The following is a 16,401-nucleotide window of genomic DNA, read 5'->3' as shown; positions in this document are numbered from 1 at the left end:
CCACTGACCTGAATCAAACACAAACCCCACCTCACCACATCTTGTGACAAAAATGACAAAAGCAAAGAGAAGTGGGCAAGTGGCAATCTGAACCTGCACTCTCTAGGACAGCTGCTTGGCCACCAGTTTCTCTCATTGCTTTTTGAAAAATGACTGTGCTAGCACACACCACCTATTCAGCAATGTCTTTTCCTAATTCCTGCCCTCAATCCCAAGTGAAAAATTCCCATTTTCCATAACAAACAGCAGTCAGCAGCTCCTGCTATCCCAACAGCTCACCAAAGAAATCAGGCAGATGGTCACAGTTTAATACCTCATGCCTGTTTCCTATCATTTGCTACCTTATTTAGCCAAAACTGAAAGGCCATGGAGGCAGTGTTAGCTGGACTGTAATGCCACAGCTGCTGACTCTGGACCTTTTTGTGCTCAGTGCTCTGAAGCTGACCCAAGGCTGACCCCTTTTCCTCATCACTCACAGCATCAGGCATGAAGTTTCTAAGTTTTTCAGTTCCAACTAATCTCATAAAGAAAAGCAGCACAATATTAATTATGGCCTCAGCATGCTAGTGCCTGAATTTGGGTGTTTCTGTGGGTGCCATAATCAGAGAGAGCTTTCCAGGTAAAGAAAACTAAGATAGCTTCTAATTATGGTTAACACATACAACACAACAGCTGAAAGCCCCATAAACCTGGCCTTGCACTGACTTTCAAAATTACAGAGCTGAGGGTGTTGCTTGGAGTTGTTTTTTTTTTTCTTTTTTGAATCAAAACACAAAAGCACCATCTACATCAATGTGGAAAAATAAATAAAATTATCCAGCAAAAGAACCAAAGTCAGCGGATTTTCTAAAAAAATATTCTAACATAATGTAAAGGGGAAAAAGAGGCTTTTGTGTTCTATGTGGTACATGAGGGATGGGTGGGTTTGCAGTACCAGACACTCTGTGCTCAAGTGCAAGGATACAGGCACAGCCTCACTCTTTAAAAAAAAAAACAAAAACAAAAACAAAAAAAAAAAAAAAACAAACAACAACAACAAAAAAAAAAAAAAAAACCCCAGATTTCACATCTGAGACTTGAACAGCTGGACAGAATCTGTGGAACACACCCCCAGATCCAGTATTTCTTCAGAGTTCCACAGAAATCTTTTTCACTCTATTTGAAAAATCCTTTTTGAGTCTATGCAACAAACTAAGGCTCCAAGTGGTAATTATAAATTACTCATTACAGTTTGATACTAATGTAGAATATCTGATAGCTGAGTATCTTCATTACAACACACTTGTTTTCTAACAGCAGATCTCAGGCAAACTAGAATTAAACTCAGAGGTTAATGCTGAAAATGTAACAAGAATTGGAAGAAAAAAATTGTTTCAAAGCAGAATCTCCCTAATCTGTGCATGGCTTCTGTGTCTTATGGCAGATTTCCCCAAGCATGCTTTTAAATAAACATTTTCAGAAACACTGAACTGACACTGCTTTGGTGCATCCCTCCTAAAGCATGCTGGCAATCAAAGACTTTCAAATAGGAGCAAGTTTACTTGGAGAGGATACAAAGCATTAAAATAATTAATATAAAGCAGTAACTAAGACACAGCTCTTCTGCTCTCCCAGCTGCCAAACTGACAAAGCTGCATGTGGCTCAGGAAGCAAGAACATTTTGGCAGGACACAGTTGGTGCTCCCCCAAAGCAAACAACAAATAAAGACTCTCCTTGCAGTATGTGCCTGTATTTAAAGTCTGTTAAAAACACAAAACATCTGTTATACTTGAAAGATTTTAAAAAACAAGCCATGCAACTGCTATCACTACTTGTAAGCAGGTAAATCCCAACAGGAATCTTAATGGCTCAAAATATCCCAGCTCTCTACAGAGGCACATCCTTGTGAGCTTTAAATTATCAGAGCTTCAGTGTACTTGAAATCAGGTTTAAATCTCTCTTACCTCAATGTCAAGAACTTCCACTGTGTTGTCCAACATCTTGATTTTGACGGGGAGGTCGCGCTCGTGCGCCTTGGCGGGCGATGATGCCATGGCAGTCAGGAGGTTCTGCCCTGGCTCCAAGGTACTCACTCCTGAGCTCTTCTGGGCACCCAAACGAGAGCCAGGCGTCTGCAGAACTCTGTAGGTTCCTTCTATCTCTCCCATCTTCCAACAGCAAGCAGAGTCTGTAGAAACATGGAAGGAAACAGAGGCTTAGGGTTACAGCCGGAAAGATTTTACACTGATATTGTGGATGAAAATTCCACCCAGTGAAGCACTATCATAAAATCCTTATTTAACACTCTTTATCCCACTAGCAAAATCAGTAATGAGGTTAATGAAGCTCTGGATAGGGCTTGGAGCAACCTGGTCTAGGGGAAGGTGTCCCTGCCCATGGGAGAGGTTGGAACAAGATGAGCTTTAGGGTCCCTTCCAACCCAAACCATGCTATAATGACTAAAATCCAACAGCTGGGAAGAAAAACCATTCTGAAGCATGGTTAAGAAATGGGATAGTCAAACTTGTGCCTTCTGCCCTGTCAACATGAACATTTTTGGTTTTGACAAGGTTTTTCTGCTGATGAGCCTCCTCCCACCAGCAGCATGAGCACTGGGGACAGAGAAGGGTGAGGCAGGTGCCTCTCATGGGTACCCAACCATCCCACTGATAACAAGATAACAACAACTATTAACTTCCTGCATCCCCAAAATGATGACTCAGGCAAAACCCTAACTGCTGGCAGCTCAGAGCCTTCATCAGGCACTGCTACAAGGTAACAGCTCCTCACCTCACTGGCAAATTTGTGCCATAGCCAGATTAAATCAGTGGGCAAAAATCTCAGTTACAGAGACTGACACTGGTGAGTGTAGGCTGACTCCTACACATGAGTCTTGCTGTCATGGCTTAGTGACAGCTGTGCAGAGCCAATCTTTAATTTGACATGGGGAAAATGTCCCATGAGGCTGTCCCCAGCTCTCCCAAGCCACCAGGGCAGTGGTGATATTTGCATGGGGAACTACATGAAGGTGAGGCCTGTGTGCTCAGAATGCAGCACAGCCCCTGCTCCATGCCCACCTCTGGCACTGAACATTTGGCAGCCAGGTGCAAAGCACACAGGGAGGCTCCCTGGGCCTTTTGGGTGAGTTATCCAAACACCACAGTGTGTGCCAACAGCCCAGAGTGAGTGGGTACTGCAGTGGGACAGCCTTCACTCCAAAGGAGTGACAGGTTATTGTTTTGTAAAAAATGTGTTTTGTCAGAAGAGAAGCAGCTGATGACAACACTCCTTTGTCTCTCTGTGCTCAGAGTAGGTAGGCAGCCTACCCCAAGGATTTGAATGAAGCCAGCCCTAGAAGTCCTCACAAATTACTTGGGGGTGGTTTTTGTTTCCATTCTCACACACATCAAGACTGGTCAAACGTCTTCCTAGCTTGCAGCCCAGTGCATTTTAACATTTTGGGGGTTTTATTTTTATACTTGTAGATCTCTGTAGAGATAAACTGACTCCAGAAGGGCAGAGAGATGCCTCCCCACCTAATCACACCCACAAAATACCCATTTCAGGGAATTGAGCCCCTGCAGAGCCCTGTCCAAGCAGCACAGCTGAGACCACCCAGAGATGCCACCAGCCTCCCATGCAACAAGAAAGTGTGACAATCACAGAATAATTGTGACTGGGAAAAGTCTCTGACATCATCAAGTCCAACCCCTAACCCAGCACTGCCAACACCACCACTAAACCACGTCCCCAGGTGCCCCATCCACACTTGTTTGAACACTTCCAGGGCTGGAGACTCCACCACAGCCATAAGAAGCCTGTTCCAATGCCTGACAAACATTTCAGTGAATAAATTGTCCCTGATATTGAATCTAAATGTGCTTTGACACAGCTTGAGGCCATTTCCTCTCGTCCTGCCCCTTGTTCCCTGGGGGCAGAGCCTGACCCCCACTTGCTGTTCCCTCCTGTCAGGGAGTTACAGAGAGCAAGAAGGTTCCCCTGAGCCTCCTGTTCTCCAGGCTGAGCTCTCCCAGCTGTGCCTCACCTGATTTGCTCTCCAGACCCCTCCCCAGCTCCACTGCCCTTCTCTGGACACGAACCTAAAACCAAACCCAGCATGAAGGATGAGCTTAACCTTAAAGTGGGCACACACTGCCCTGTGCCCAACTTCCCAGCTTTGGGTGACAAATAATCAGAAAGTTTCTTTCTTGGGCTGTTTTGTGTGTATTCTGTGGCTGAACTTCTTGGTTTGTGTGGCCACATAGGCAAGGAGAAAAACTTTTAGGTCATAAATTTTAAAAGCACCCTAGCAACAAAATTCAGATGTGTAAACTGGGTATCTCTTTCTGCTAACTGCTAATCTGAAGAGAAACCAGAGCTTGATCTGGTCATCTGCATCCCCTTGATATCGTGGCCCTTATCAGGAAATCCCATGGTAAATTTTTGCTGTTGGCATTCAGGAGCCTGTGATCAACTGGAGCTGCCCAGGATCAGTCACACTCCTCACAGGGCTCTTTATTAGCCAGCCACTCTTAAAATTAGTGCTCCAGGAGCACTCATTCCCTTCTGAATAAACAGCTCCTGGGAGAGACACACTCTGCAGTTACTCAAAAGGAAAAAAATGCAAGCAAGAGCCGAGGCAGCAGAAGGAACAGCCCTGCAGAGCCCTCAGCAGCCTCCCCTCCAGCTGGAGGCAGCTGCTTCCCCAAGGAAGGCAGGCAGGCCACCCAAGGGCGGGCTCAGGAGGAGCTCCTGGGCACTCTGCAGCTTTGGTCACCAGCCAGGAGAGACCAAAGTCACATCAAACAGGAATTGCACGTGCCAAAGTCCTTCCCACAGGTGGTAACAGGGAAAGTGAACTCAGTGGGGCTTGATCTCACGTCCTACTGATGACACGTTCCTAAAAATATCTCCAATATTCAGATTTTAAAGGCCAAACAAGCACTGGGCAGAAGACATGATGTGCAGAAGCATGATGCCCAGAAGAGCAGTGGCATTGGGAGCATCCCCCTGTGCCACAGGCTGCTCCCTTCCAAGGCACCCACTGGTGCCACCACAGCTGCTGACAACCCCCAGCTAGGCCAGCCTGCTCCCTCTGCCTCCAGCACCCAGTGTGTGAGGAGTGCCAGCCAAGCCAAGCACTAGCTCCAGTTTCACCACCAGAGTTACAGATGGTGTTTTAAGTCCTCTGACTACATATGACATTTCTGGACAAAAACCACAGTGTCATGGCTCAGCAAACACTTCAGTTCAAGGGGCTGACTACATGAAAAGAGGAGGAAAATGAGCTAGAGACAGGCTGCAAGCTCCAAGAACAGAATTTCCACAGGCAGAGCAAAGCAGAACATCCCACCAAGAGCCTCCTGCCATGGGTGAGCCACAACAAGGTCTCAGCACTGCAAAACTAAAATATAACATTATCCCAATACTGATGTTCTGGGATTAAAAAAACTCTTCCTTGCATTGCCTCTCCCTGAACTTGCTTGCACCTAGTGTTTATCCTGATCATTTCCTACAAATTGGGACCCAGGCACTCAAGCTAAATCTGCTCCCTGAAGCACAGTGACTGAATGAGTGTTGCTCTCAGCCCTAAATGAAGGAGTAAACAAAACAAAATTTAGGTAGCAGTAAGTGCATATATATTTTTTTTTCTTTTTTTTACTTTTTGTACCAGGTACTTTTTGAAATACCTTTTAAGTCACAATGAGTTGCTACTTGGATGGAATAAATTAATTTTTCAGAAGCAAGACAGCATTTTCAGCTACCAGCAAATCTGGAAAGGCAGCTTATATCTAAGGATATGCAAGGTCATAGAAATATAGAGTGGCTTGGGTTGAAAGGGACCTTAAAGTTCGCACCCCTTGCCATAGCAGGGACACCTTCCAGTAGACCAGCTTGCTTCAAGTCCCATTCAATCTGGCTTTGCACACTTGGGTGACACCAAGGGCTTTCCAAGGAGCTCCTCTGAGCCCGGTGTTTTTTGGTCCATGGCAGGGTCCATGCTCCATCCCTCATCCATGCAGGAGGCAGACCTGAAGGGAGGCCAATTTCCCAGAAGTGTGAGCAGGGTGGTCCCTGCTTTCCATAGGAAGGCATCGCTACACACGGAGCAGCAAGGAAGTACAAAAGAGCAAACCTTCCTGTCTTAACTCTTAAAGCCACCGACACCCGTTAGCACTGCTACACTGAGCTGACACAAATGATGCACCAGGAATCCCCCATCTCAGTGAAGATGGATGAAGATTCCGAGCGCTCAATGGTGAGAGGAGCGATGTGTCCCCCCCTGAGCCGCACCTCAGGCTCCCCTAGGACCCCGTCCCTGCTCACGGCCCCGAAGGGTTCCATGGCTCTCCGCTCCACACGCCGGCCGGGACGGAGCAGCATGGGCGGGGACAGCGAGGAATGTCCGCGGCCGGTGCCCGCCAGGTGAGCGGCGCTTCAGCAGCGCCTCTGGGACCGAGCAGCCGGGCCAGGCAGGACGCTCCCGGCCCGAGTCCCCGCACGGAGGCGGTCAGGGCACGGGCCGTGCCGGGCCGCGGCTGCCCTCACACTCGCAGCCCGGCAGGGCAGGGGCGAAGCCGCCCAGGCCGGACCTGCGGCAGCCCCTGCGAAGGCGCTCTCTGAGCCCCCGGGAAGCCGCTCCCCAGGCCCCGCAGCCCCCGAGCCGGAGCCTCGTCCCGGGGCTGGCAGAGCGCGGCCCGCAGACCCCGCGTTCCGTTCCCCGGCCCGGCTCCCACACAAGCGCCGCGGGCCGGGGCCGCACCGCCGGCAGCGGCGGAAGCGCGGCCGCGCAGGCGGGGCCGAGCCACCGGCCTGGGGCGCCGCTCGCCGGCAGCGCCGCTCCGGCCCCCTCAGCCCCGGCCCCCTCAGCTCCCGCCCCGCGCCCCAGCCCCGGTTCGGTTCGGTTCGCGGCCCGGAGCCGCCGCCCCGCGCTCACCTCCAGGCCGGGCCCGCTCCGCCGCCGCCCGCGCTCACACCGGCCCCGAGCGGCCCCGCCCCGCCCCGCCCGGCAGTGGGCAGCGGGACCGGGGCGGGACCGGCCCCACCCTGCGGGCGGGTAACGGGGCCCGGGGCAGGGCCCGCGGCTCGCTCCGCGCACGGAGCTGCAGAGAGATACGGAATACAGACTGCAGACACACACCGAGCCCTCCTGCTGCCCCACCGGGATCGGAGGATTATTTTATACCGAAGCAAAACCCAAAGTGTGTTTTGCAGCACGAGGAAGGCTTTAAAATAATATTTCCATGCGAAGCTGAAGGACAGCCAGCTCACAGGCTGCTGCCCAGGGCCTGCACCCTAAAAAGAGGCACATGAAATCCCCCAATGCCACCCCAGACATCCATCAGGCACACCCCACAGGTCTCATTTGCTCAGGGGAACACCACCCTGGGGGACAACACCGTGCCAGTAACCAGCCCCAGGCCAAGTAGTGGAAATTTTAGGTCTTGACTAGGTTAAATTTTTTACATATGAATTTTAAGTGGGGATAGAAACAGACTCAGCACTACAGAACAGGAGAAAAGATGGGTGCTGCACAGGGGCATCAGGCAGTGTTGCTGGCCAAAGAAGATGAAGACCACAAAATCAGCATCCTCCTCCTCCCTCCCCAACCAGCAAGCCCTCACTGACACAAACAAGAACAAAACACTGTAGGAAATTCAGCACAGGACAAACAGATCTTTGCACTGTCTGGATTTCATCAGCTCTAAAGCTGAGGCCAAGGCTGGCAGATAACAGCCAGGAAAAGAGCTCTTCCTGAAAAGGGCCACCTTTCACAAGCCCTGAGTCACCCATAGCTCACTACAGTCTGCTCTTCAAGACAAGAAGCAACAGGCATGAGAGAAAACCTTGGGTTTCTCTAGATATGGATTGTTTGGCCAATAGCATGAGAAATGCAAGGAGCCATCTTATTTCTGAGAACTTGACCTTTTCACAGCAATATGAAAAACAAAATACTGGCATAGCATATGAGTTTTGGTAATAAAAAGCACATAAATTATGCAGAACAGCACTTTCAAACAGAAGCAGCTTCATTACTCTCACTCACGAAAAGGCAGCTTGCAAATTTAGTGAGTAATTCCTGACTAACAGCATTCTCATCTCTTCAAAAGAACAAAAGACACAAGGTTTTAAGAAATACACCCCATGATTTGTTCTCCTTAAAAAGTGATGTGGAGCTGAAGAATCTCATGGATACAGAAAAAAAAACATAAATAGGAAAGTTGCAAAAGTGTACACAACATTTTAGACAACTCCATTTCTAAGAGCAATGGTGATTTCAGTCAGGTGAAGTGCTTTCATTACTGATAGGCTGTTTCAGTATCTTATTTGCATGGCTTTTTATTTGCAACTTAACTGCTAATACAGTTCCACATCCTTCAAAGTGCAGACACTTCAGAGACATCTTCATTTCAATCACTTTCTTTAACATCTAAAAAGAGCACTAAAGTTTTCTTGTCCAAAAAAGCAGCTGCCACTAAGTCAGAGAACAAATCTGATGTGATCACTCTAAAGCCACATATCACCACACTCAGGAGAGGAAGTAAAAATTACAGATGTGGCAGAGCCTTTAGAAATATCAACACCCTCCTGGCTGCTCTTTGTGCTTCACTCAAGAGTCCTGACTTTGTTGCTTACCACAAACACAGGTAATTTGCTGAACTGAAACAATGCAGTTAGGAAAAGGCACAAAGGTTCAGTGTTTAATTGTCCTCATCCTGAACACCTCTGTTTCCACATGCAGCTCATTTCTGACCGGTCTACTCACACAAACAAAACAAAACAAAATCATTTCCATCATATCAGAGAATTCCAGAATAGTTTGGGATGGAAAGGACCTTAAAAATCATCCAGTTTCAACTCAGTTGCCATGGGCAGGGACACCTTCCACTATCCCAGGTTGCTCCAAGCCCCATCCAACCTGGCCTTGGACACTTCCAGAGATGGAGCAGCCACAGGGTACAATTAAGAAGGGCCATATCAGTTTGAACTTCTGTTCTATACACTCAATCATTTATTAAATCCTCAGCAACTGTAACAAAAAACATGCTTGAGATGTGGTGTTTGGTGAGTTTGAAAACTAAAAGAGGGAGTGGATTGGTTATCTCTACCAGACTCAGCAGTATGTTCTTCACAGCTGTCCACAAAGACTTTTAAGTTTCTGGAACAGCCATGAAATCAAACTTTTCAGCCATCCAAGCAGTGTTTGAAGCCTTTACAGGAGGAGGAAGAAGTTTAGAGACCAAAACTAGAAGAAGAATGTCATTACACATGAAAGCCAGCTGTTGCTGTTGGAAGGATGCAGTGTCAGGACAAAGCACAGCTTTCTCCTTTTGAGATAAAAACTGATAACAAGGTGTAACTCTCCCACTCAAGTAATACAACAGGTAATCTGCACCATGTTCTCCTCTTGGCCTGAGCAGGACAATTAGAATTACCCTTTCACTACACTATAATATCATCTTTTTCTTTAATCACCCTCTGGATGAGGTTTGAGGAAGTCCTTCAAAGCAGACTTCTTATCCAACCAAGATAATAGCTGGGAAAGCTTCTTTTTGTTCAGATCCTTCACCATGACAAAGAGAAACTCTGCAGACTGAAAATTATGATTTTGTCAGCAGATATTTTCCAAATTCACACTACAAAGCTCTGTCTCTCAGAGGCCTCCATCTCAGAAGAACAAGGCAAGCAGTTTCAAATGCTTACATTGTGTCTTCCCTGCTGTCTACAGCAGCAAGTTGGCACAGCTGAGAGCAAAAATATTTACAACCATTTAAGCTAGCATTTCATACCATGTGCACCAAACTAACTGGGCCACATGTTATCAGTTCACCTCTCCAGTGTGTTGTGTTGGGCACTCTACAATGACAACACACATGGGCACACCAAGGATGAAGAGGAAGATGGATTGATATGGGTTTCACTGCAGGTGGGTCACTGAAAGCACCAGAATCCCTTTTGGGGCAGTTCACAGACCTTTGACTGCCACAGTTCACTGCCATTGTCCTGCTTTAGTTCAAGTCAGAGCCTTGTATGACAATCCTTCCATTTGTTCCTACCTGGAGATATTCAGCAATTTGCTGTAGGCATCATTAACCTAAGCCTAAGTGTCACTTAGGACTAACTGGAAGGGCTGAGAGCTTTCTCCACAAGAGAATCACTTTTGAGGACATGGTGAACCACCTGTAGAGCACCTCAGAACTCCACCAGGGGAAAAACTCACTTTTCCAGAACTGTGTTTACATGTTAGATGAAAAGTCATGACAATTAGTGACCACCCTGGCCATGGCTCTGGTCTGGAAGTGTTTCAGCCCTGAAGGGTTCAGCCTGTAGTGGCTGTGCAGCAGAACCTGACAGAGAGCACTTGTCTTACTGACCCATCCTCTGGATTGCCTCCCACATCACCTTAGACATCTCAGCAGGGACCAGTCTGCAGGATCAACAAGTCACTCCTCAACCTGCCTCATTGCAGATTAACAAGTTCTCTACCCAACAGTCACAATGAGCATAAATTTGTTTCTTAAATAGCAAAATCAAGCCAATTTCAGCAATTTGAATCAGTGGTGTTCTGTCCTAACAGCCCACCAGTACCCCAGATGGTAGAAAAACTGAAAAGAGTGAAATCATAAAATCTGACCAATCCACTGACTCTCATTAGCAGATGACAAAAGACTCAAGTCAAGGTGAACAGGAATTGCTGGATAAGCAGAGATATGATCCACACAATGAGCACAGAGATTGAACAACACAGCCATACCTGTACATGCCACTAACCAGAATTACTCTCTCACTCCAGGCTCACTTACTGTTAAAATTTACTGAAAGCATAGGAGGGGTATTGTTGTTCAGCAGCAATCAGTGAAGATGCTTCCAAAATGGTCAGAATGCACCTCCTTCTACTGGCAGGGATGGAATGGCAAAGGCACTCAGCACCAGCAGTGCCTTGCTAAACCAACTGATTCCCAGGCTACAGATCCTTGTGGACTCTGTGGTTGGGATTTGACACTTCCAATACTAAATAATTCTGCCCCCCACAATCATGTTCTAGCACTTCTCCCAGAAGGAAATCTTTGAGCTTCTCAGATTGTTCCCTTTGGAGTATTTTTCAAGAGCCCTTCTATACACACTGCAACTTTTAATTACATTGGCCTTTATAAAGCACAAAGTCCACCAGCCTTAGACCATGACCTGGAATTAAACCCTCATTATTCACCAATTCTTTAGAACAGGCCTGGTAGTTATGTACAGGAAAAACTTCTGCTAACAGAAAAACCCCAAGAGGCTGCAATCCCTTTTTGCAATCACCTACTTTGACTTTCATAATTATATCTCTATTTTAACTTGGCTCTCATGGTGAAGGTGGCAATTAGAACAAGTAAATTAAGCACAGCATATGTTCCTACCTGCACACACACAGACACACACTCACTCAGCAGCTTCTCTCAGTCTGACTGGTGAACTTGTCCAAGCACGTCCTCCCTGCCCAGAAGGTACAGTCTGTAGCCAGCAGCAGTTCAGAAGCCACAGCACAAAAATAAAGAGCACAGACAAGCTGCAAACTGCAATAAAACAGAGCTGCTGAGCCACAACACCGGAATAAAAGTCCAGGGAAAAATCTGACAACTGTGTCTGCTGTGTTCTCATCCACAGGTAACAGCTGAGACACAGACAATCCCTTATTGCCCCCACGTGGTGCACCAATCTTACTGCACAAAAGCACAAATGGGCCCAGAATTCCTCTAAATTTGCTTTAAATTGAGTCCAAAGGTTTTTTGATAGATGTTAGTTCTGTGACTGTAACAGCCTGAACGTTAAGCTGCTATCAAATAGTCTTTTCTGCAATTATATTGATTTATTCCTCTCTCACACTTAATAATGTCTGCACAGTGAGGGCAACCAAGCATGTCTGAAGCAGCAATGCCTGAACACCACCTCCCAAAAAGCTCACCCTGCCTTTTATTTTTTTATTATTTTTTAAATCCCATTGAGGTTCATCTCATTTCCCTGCCCATCAAATCAGCCTAGGTTTTGTTACCTCAGAGAAGTTGCACAAGGGTTCAAGTCAGTCATGCCTTGTACAATGCCTCAAAGATCTACATGAAAAATGTCTGTGTGTGTGTTTGGGAGTGGGGAACAAGACATCCCCAGACAGAAACCACTGCTCCCTCACAATCTGAAATTTTGACAAGCAAGATCACCTCATCTTCACATACCAATCAACTTTAGTCAACAAATCAACAAATGCACAAATGCCCAGTTAAATATAAAAGAGAAAAAGAATAGTTCTATTTCATGCACAGGAAACTTAGAATAAAAGGATAAATTTAGGCTCTCCAAACACTAGACATGGATAAGCTTGGCAATTATTTTACTGCCAGATAAACCACAGCTGAGGCTGTCAGTAACATCAACTCTGCTGCATTAAGTTCTTTCAGAAATGAGGCAGCCAAACACAGATTGCTGGCAAAACAAACTGGTGGATTGCCCACTCTGCCCTCAACCCAAACTGGTGGATTGCCCACTCTGCCCTCAACCCAAACTGCTGGATTGCCCACTCTGCCCTCAACCCAAACTGCTGGATTCCCCACTCTGCCCTCAACCCAAACTGGTGGATTGCCCACTCTGCCTCAACCCAAACTGGTGGACTGCCCACTCTGCCCTCAACCCAAACTGGTGGATTGCCCACTCTGCCTCAACCCAAACTGGTGGACTGCCCACTCTGCCCTCAACCCAAACTGGTGGATTGCCCACTCTGCCCTCAACCCAAACTGGTGGATTGCCCACTCTGCCTCAAGCCAAGGGCTGTTCCAGCTGTTTTTGCCAGGACACAGAGCACAGCAGTCCCACTGCTGCCCTGACACAGCCCCTGAGCTGAGCCCAGCTGTCAGACACATGGACAGCCATCCCTCCATGCTGTTTCCATGTTTCAAAGCAGTCTGAGACTATTTGCTGGCAGGAAAGGAAGATTCAAACCAGTTTTCTTGTGCTGGGTGCAAACTTTCAAAGAGACTGAAATATTCCTGGAGAGCCCAATTGCTTGTTCTCTGCAGGGGAGAAGCTCTGAACTCAGAGCAAGTACCACTACAGGAACAGCTCAGCCTAGGTTTTGGGCTCTACTTTATGGAAAAGCTTCTTAAAAGTAAAAATAAATCAAAAACTTTAAAACAACAGGGGGATTGGAAATTGCAAGGCACAGGAGTGAGCATGTACTGAACAAAGCCTTTTCTTGTCAGTGCCTTTTTTTTCTTTTTTTAATAAATATGCTACTGAAGCAGCACAGGATCTGGTTTAATGAGTGTTTTGCATTAGCTCTCATGGGTGTGTATATTTACCTATTTTATAGAATACACTGAGTTACCTTCATGACACTTGTGAGCTCCTATGCTTCCTACATGGGTTTTTCCCCATGAATTTTTGGTTTCTGCTTTTAAAAATGAGGCAATTCTTCATTGCCCCACCAGCTTCAAATTGCTTGTCAATAAAAACCAGGGGGATAGCCAGGCTGAAGCACTTTGAGCATGATGCCTCAACATGATGAAGCTGCTAATGGAAGGCACATCTTAAAACTCAGATCTCCCTGACTTTTTGTCCTATCTTCCTGCATGTGACTTACAGGGCTGAACAGAAATTTCTATCTGGCAACGTGGATCACTCTTGGAACAAAGCCTTAAACCTGACACCATTTCCATCACCACAGATGAGATGTGCAAAGCTGAGAGCCAGGGAGGGCTGGGACAGAGCAAAACCAACCAGCTCCATCAGTTCTACAGAAATGTTTATTGCAGGTTTCAAAGGCAGCAGGATAAGCCCCAGGCTTGGGAGAGAGCAGAGCTCCTCATTCTTTTCCTGCCTGGGAGTTCAGTGTTCCCTACAGCACCAAGCTCTGCACTGCTTGCTGTGTGGGACTGCTCCATAAAGCCAGGCAGGATGGCTGCAGGGCTGGGGCTGCCCTCACCCTTTTGGGGTAGCTCCCCACAAGTGTGTTGTTCTCTCTCTGAGGTAGCCTTGGAACAAAGCCTTAAACCTGACACCATTTCCATCACATGAGATGTGCAAGGCTGAGAGCCAGGGAGGGCTGGGATAGAGCAAAACCAGCCAGCTCCATCAGTTCTACAGAGCTGTTTACAGCAGGTTTCAAAGGGAGGCTTGGGAGCCTTCAAAGGCAGGCTTGAGAGAGAGAGAGAGAGAGCAAACTCCTCATTCTTTTCCTACCTAGGAGATCAGCAGTAAGTGCTGCACTGCTTGCTGTGTGGGACTGCTCCATAAAGCCAGGCAGGATGGCTGCAGGGCTGGGTCAGCCCTCACCAGGGGAGCTCCCCAAAAGTGTGTTGTTCTCTCTCTGAGGTAGCTGGACACCTCCTGTGCCTTGCTGGACTGACAGGCTCTCATTCCTGTGGGTGGGAGTGAAATTCATTTGCCTTCTGCATTTCAAGCACCGAAACTGAACTTGCAAACACACAGCTACATCAGATCTTGCCTTGCTAAATGCTGCAGAAACTCCACAAGGCACCTGAAACTTGGGCACACCCTGCTGTGGCTGTGAGCCAGGCCCAGGTGATCCCATCATGTCTGGGCTGCACTGGCAGGGTTTCTGGCCATCACACCCCTCCTCAGACAAAGCTTTTCCTCCTCATACTCCATTCCCAGTTTCTGGGCTTGACCTGTAATGACATCAAATGTAACTTCACTGCACATGGGCACTGTGACACAGCCTGGGGCCAGCACCTTTCAAGTCTTCATATAAAAGGACACACAAGCAGGTGACAGCACCTCCCATTTTTTGGATTATGAAGGGATTTTTTAGGAAACAACTACACACCAAGGCTTGCTCCAGCACAGGGACAACCCCAGCCTCCCAGGTAAACTGACCTGCAGTGCCAGCCACATACCTTTGGGGCTGTCCAAAGGAACAGCAGCCCAGAGCCTTGTTCAGCATCTCTGGTGGCAGACATGGCAGGAGCAGGGCTTCAGGACAACAAGCTGCTCATCAAACTGTTATCTCTCCTGAGAAATTGCCCTTGGGAATCGTGGGCTGTGGGAAAATCTCTATGGCAAGCTGAGTTATGAAGTGTTTTAATCACAGCTTTCCTGCACTGCAGGAATCCTTTAAGCATTTCTTTCTGGCTTTCTCTGACAGCAGGTGCCCTGTGTTAAGCTCTTTGAGCTCTATTCCATACACAGCATTGAGAGAAAACAGCAAATAGGGAAGAGCACATAATTCCATGGAGTCCTTTGCACTGAATTCCAGTACAATGTCCTTCCAAGCAATGGTTTCAGCTCTTCCCAAAGCCTTTATGGATTATATTCGTGCACATTCTGAGCAATTACCACCTCATTTGTCCTCTAGTTCAGACACTTCCCTAAAGCATGCAGCATTTCAGGATCTACTACAAAGTGTCCTGAGAAAGGCAGGAAAAGTTACATTTTTCATTTTTCTTTACTCAGATGACAGGAAACAAAAGTTTATAGATATTTTGTTCACTTTCTTTCTCTGTAACCACTAAATGTGTGTAACAAGCTAGCAAAATGCTGATAGAAATCCTTCTCCAAGGCCCAGAAGCCAGATAAACCAGCAAGAGCACCACAGAGAGGTAACAAAACAGACACAGGAGGTGTGCTCAGCCCTGTCCAAATACTCAGAAAGATCCAGGCAAGTGGAGTATTTGTCAGTGTGGAGCAGGAGAGCTGCCTGGAAAAGGCACTTCTCTGCACCCATGCTGTCCATTGAGTCAGAAACAGCAAAGGACTCCACTGACATTGAAGTTACAACCCATGAACCTGAACTTTCATTTCCTTCAGTCCTGAGAGGATTTCCTACTAAATGCCTTCTGAATATAGTTGGGATTGGTAGCATTTGTTAATGAATGCCAAACATTCCCTTCCACTCACATCACAGGAGAGCTTTCTCCTCAGCAGCTTACTCTGAGGTCATTAGAGTGTGTATGAAGGCAGGGGTGTGACTGATTCATCCACAGGAGTCACACTAATGGAAAGCCTGGGAGCAAGCAGTGTCAGAATTTGATCTCCAGCCCAGCCATCCTAATATTCCAAACCACCTGAAAAGGGCACACCACAGGCTCTGAATGATCTTTTTCCTCATTCTTTGCTGAAGAGCCATGATGGCTAGGGAGTGAACTTGAACCACTCTCCTCAGAAAAGGGAACATTTGGGCATACAAGCCACCATCACTCTAACCAGGACAAGTGGAACCTACAAAATGCTACCCCAAAAGTATGGATGAAATACAAGGAAAAAGCTGGGAGCTTGCAGGATCCCAAAAGGAAGGAGCAAAGAAAGGGAGAGAGTCTAAAGACAGCCATGGTGGCTGCTGCTCTGCTTTCCTCCCTCTCCCCAGAGGTGCTCTCTAGTGATGAGCAGGCTCCAGGAAATAAAAGCCAGGGCTCAGCACACTGCCAGAGGTT

The 16,401-nt window shown here is 47.2% G+C and overlaps 1 protein-coding gene across 7 annotated transcripts in view; it reads right to left on the bottom strand.

Moving 5' to 3' along the window:
- Window positions 1-7,075, bottom strand: part of FARP2 (FERM, ARH/RhoGEF and pleckstrin domain protein 2) — a 73,626-nt gene extending 66,551 nt beyond the window's left edge. For 6 of the 7 annotated variants that reach the window (XR_013183592.1, XR_013183593.1, XM_077183714.1 and 3 more), the window contains exons 1-2: window positions 6,918-7,075; window positions 1,945-2,168 (exon numbers count right to left, since the gene is read on the bottom strand). Coding sequence is in view for 5 of the 7 variants with exons in the window: in XM_077183714.1 (XP_077039829.1) it covers window positions 1,945-2,148 (204 nt within the window). In the remaining 2 variants the exon portion in view is untranslated. Of the gene's footprint in view, window positions 1-1,944; window positions 2,169-6,274; window positions 6,407-6,917 lie in introns of those variants that run through there. The other variant, XM_077183715.1, reaches the window with a different exon arrangement.
- Window positions 7,076-16,401: the final 9,326 nt, after the last annotated feature.

Source organism: Agelaius phoeniceus, chromosome 10, assembly GCF_051311805.1.
Source record: "Agelaius phoeniceus isolate bAgePho1 chromosome 10, bAgePho1.hap1, whole genome shotgun sequence".
Classification (NCBI taxonomy): Eukaryota; Metazoa; Chordata; class Aves; order Passeriformes; family Icteridae; genus Agelaius; species Agelaius phoeniceus.
The sequence above is the reverse complement of the archived record's forward strand: the minus strand, read 5'-3'. Positions and strand labels throughout refer to the sequence as shown.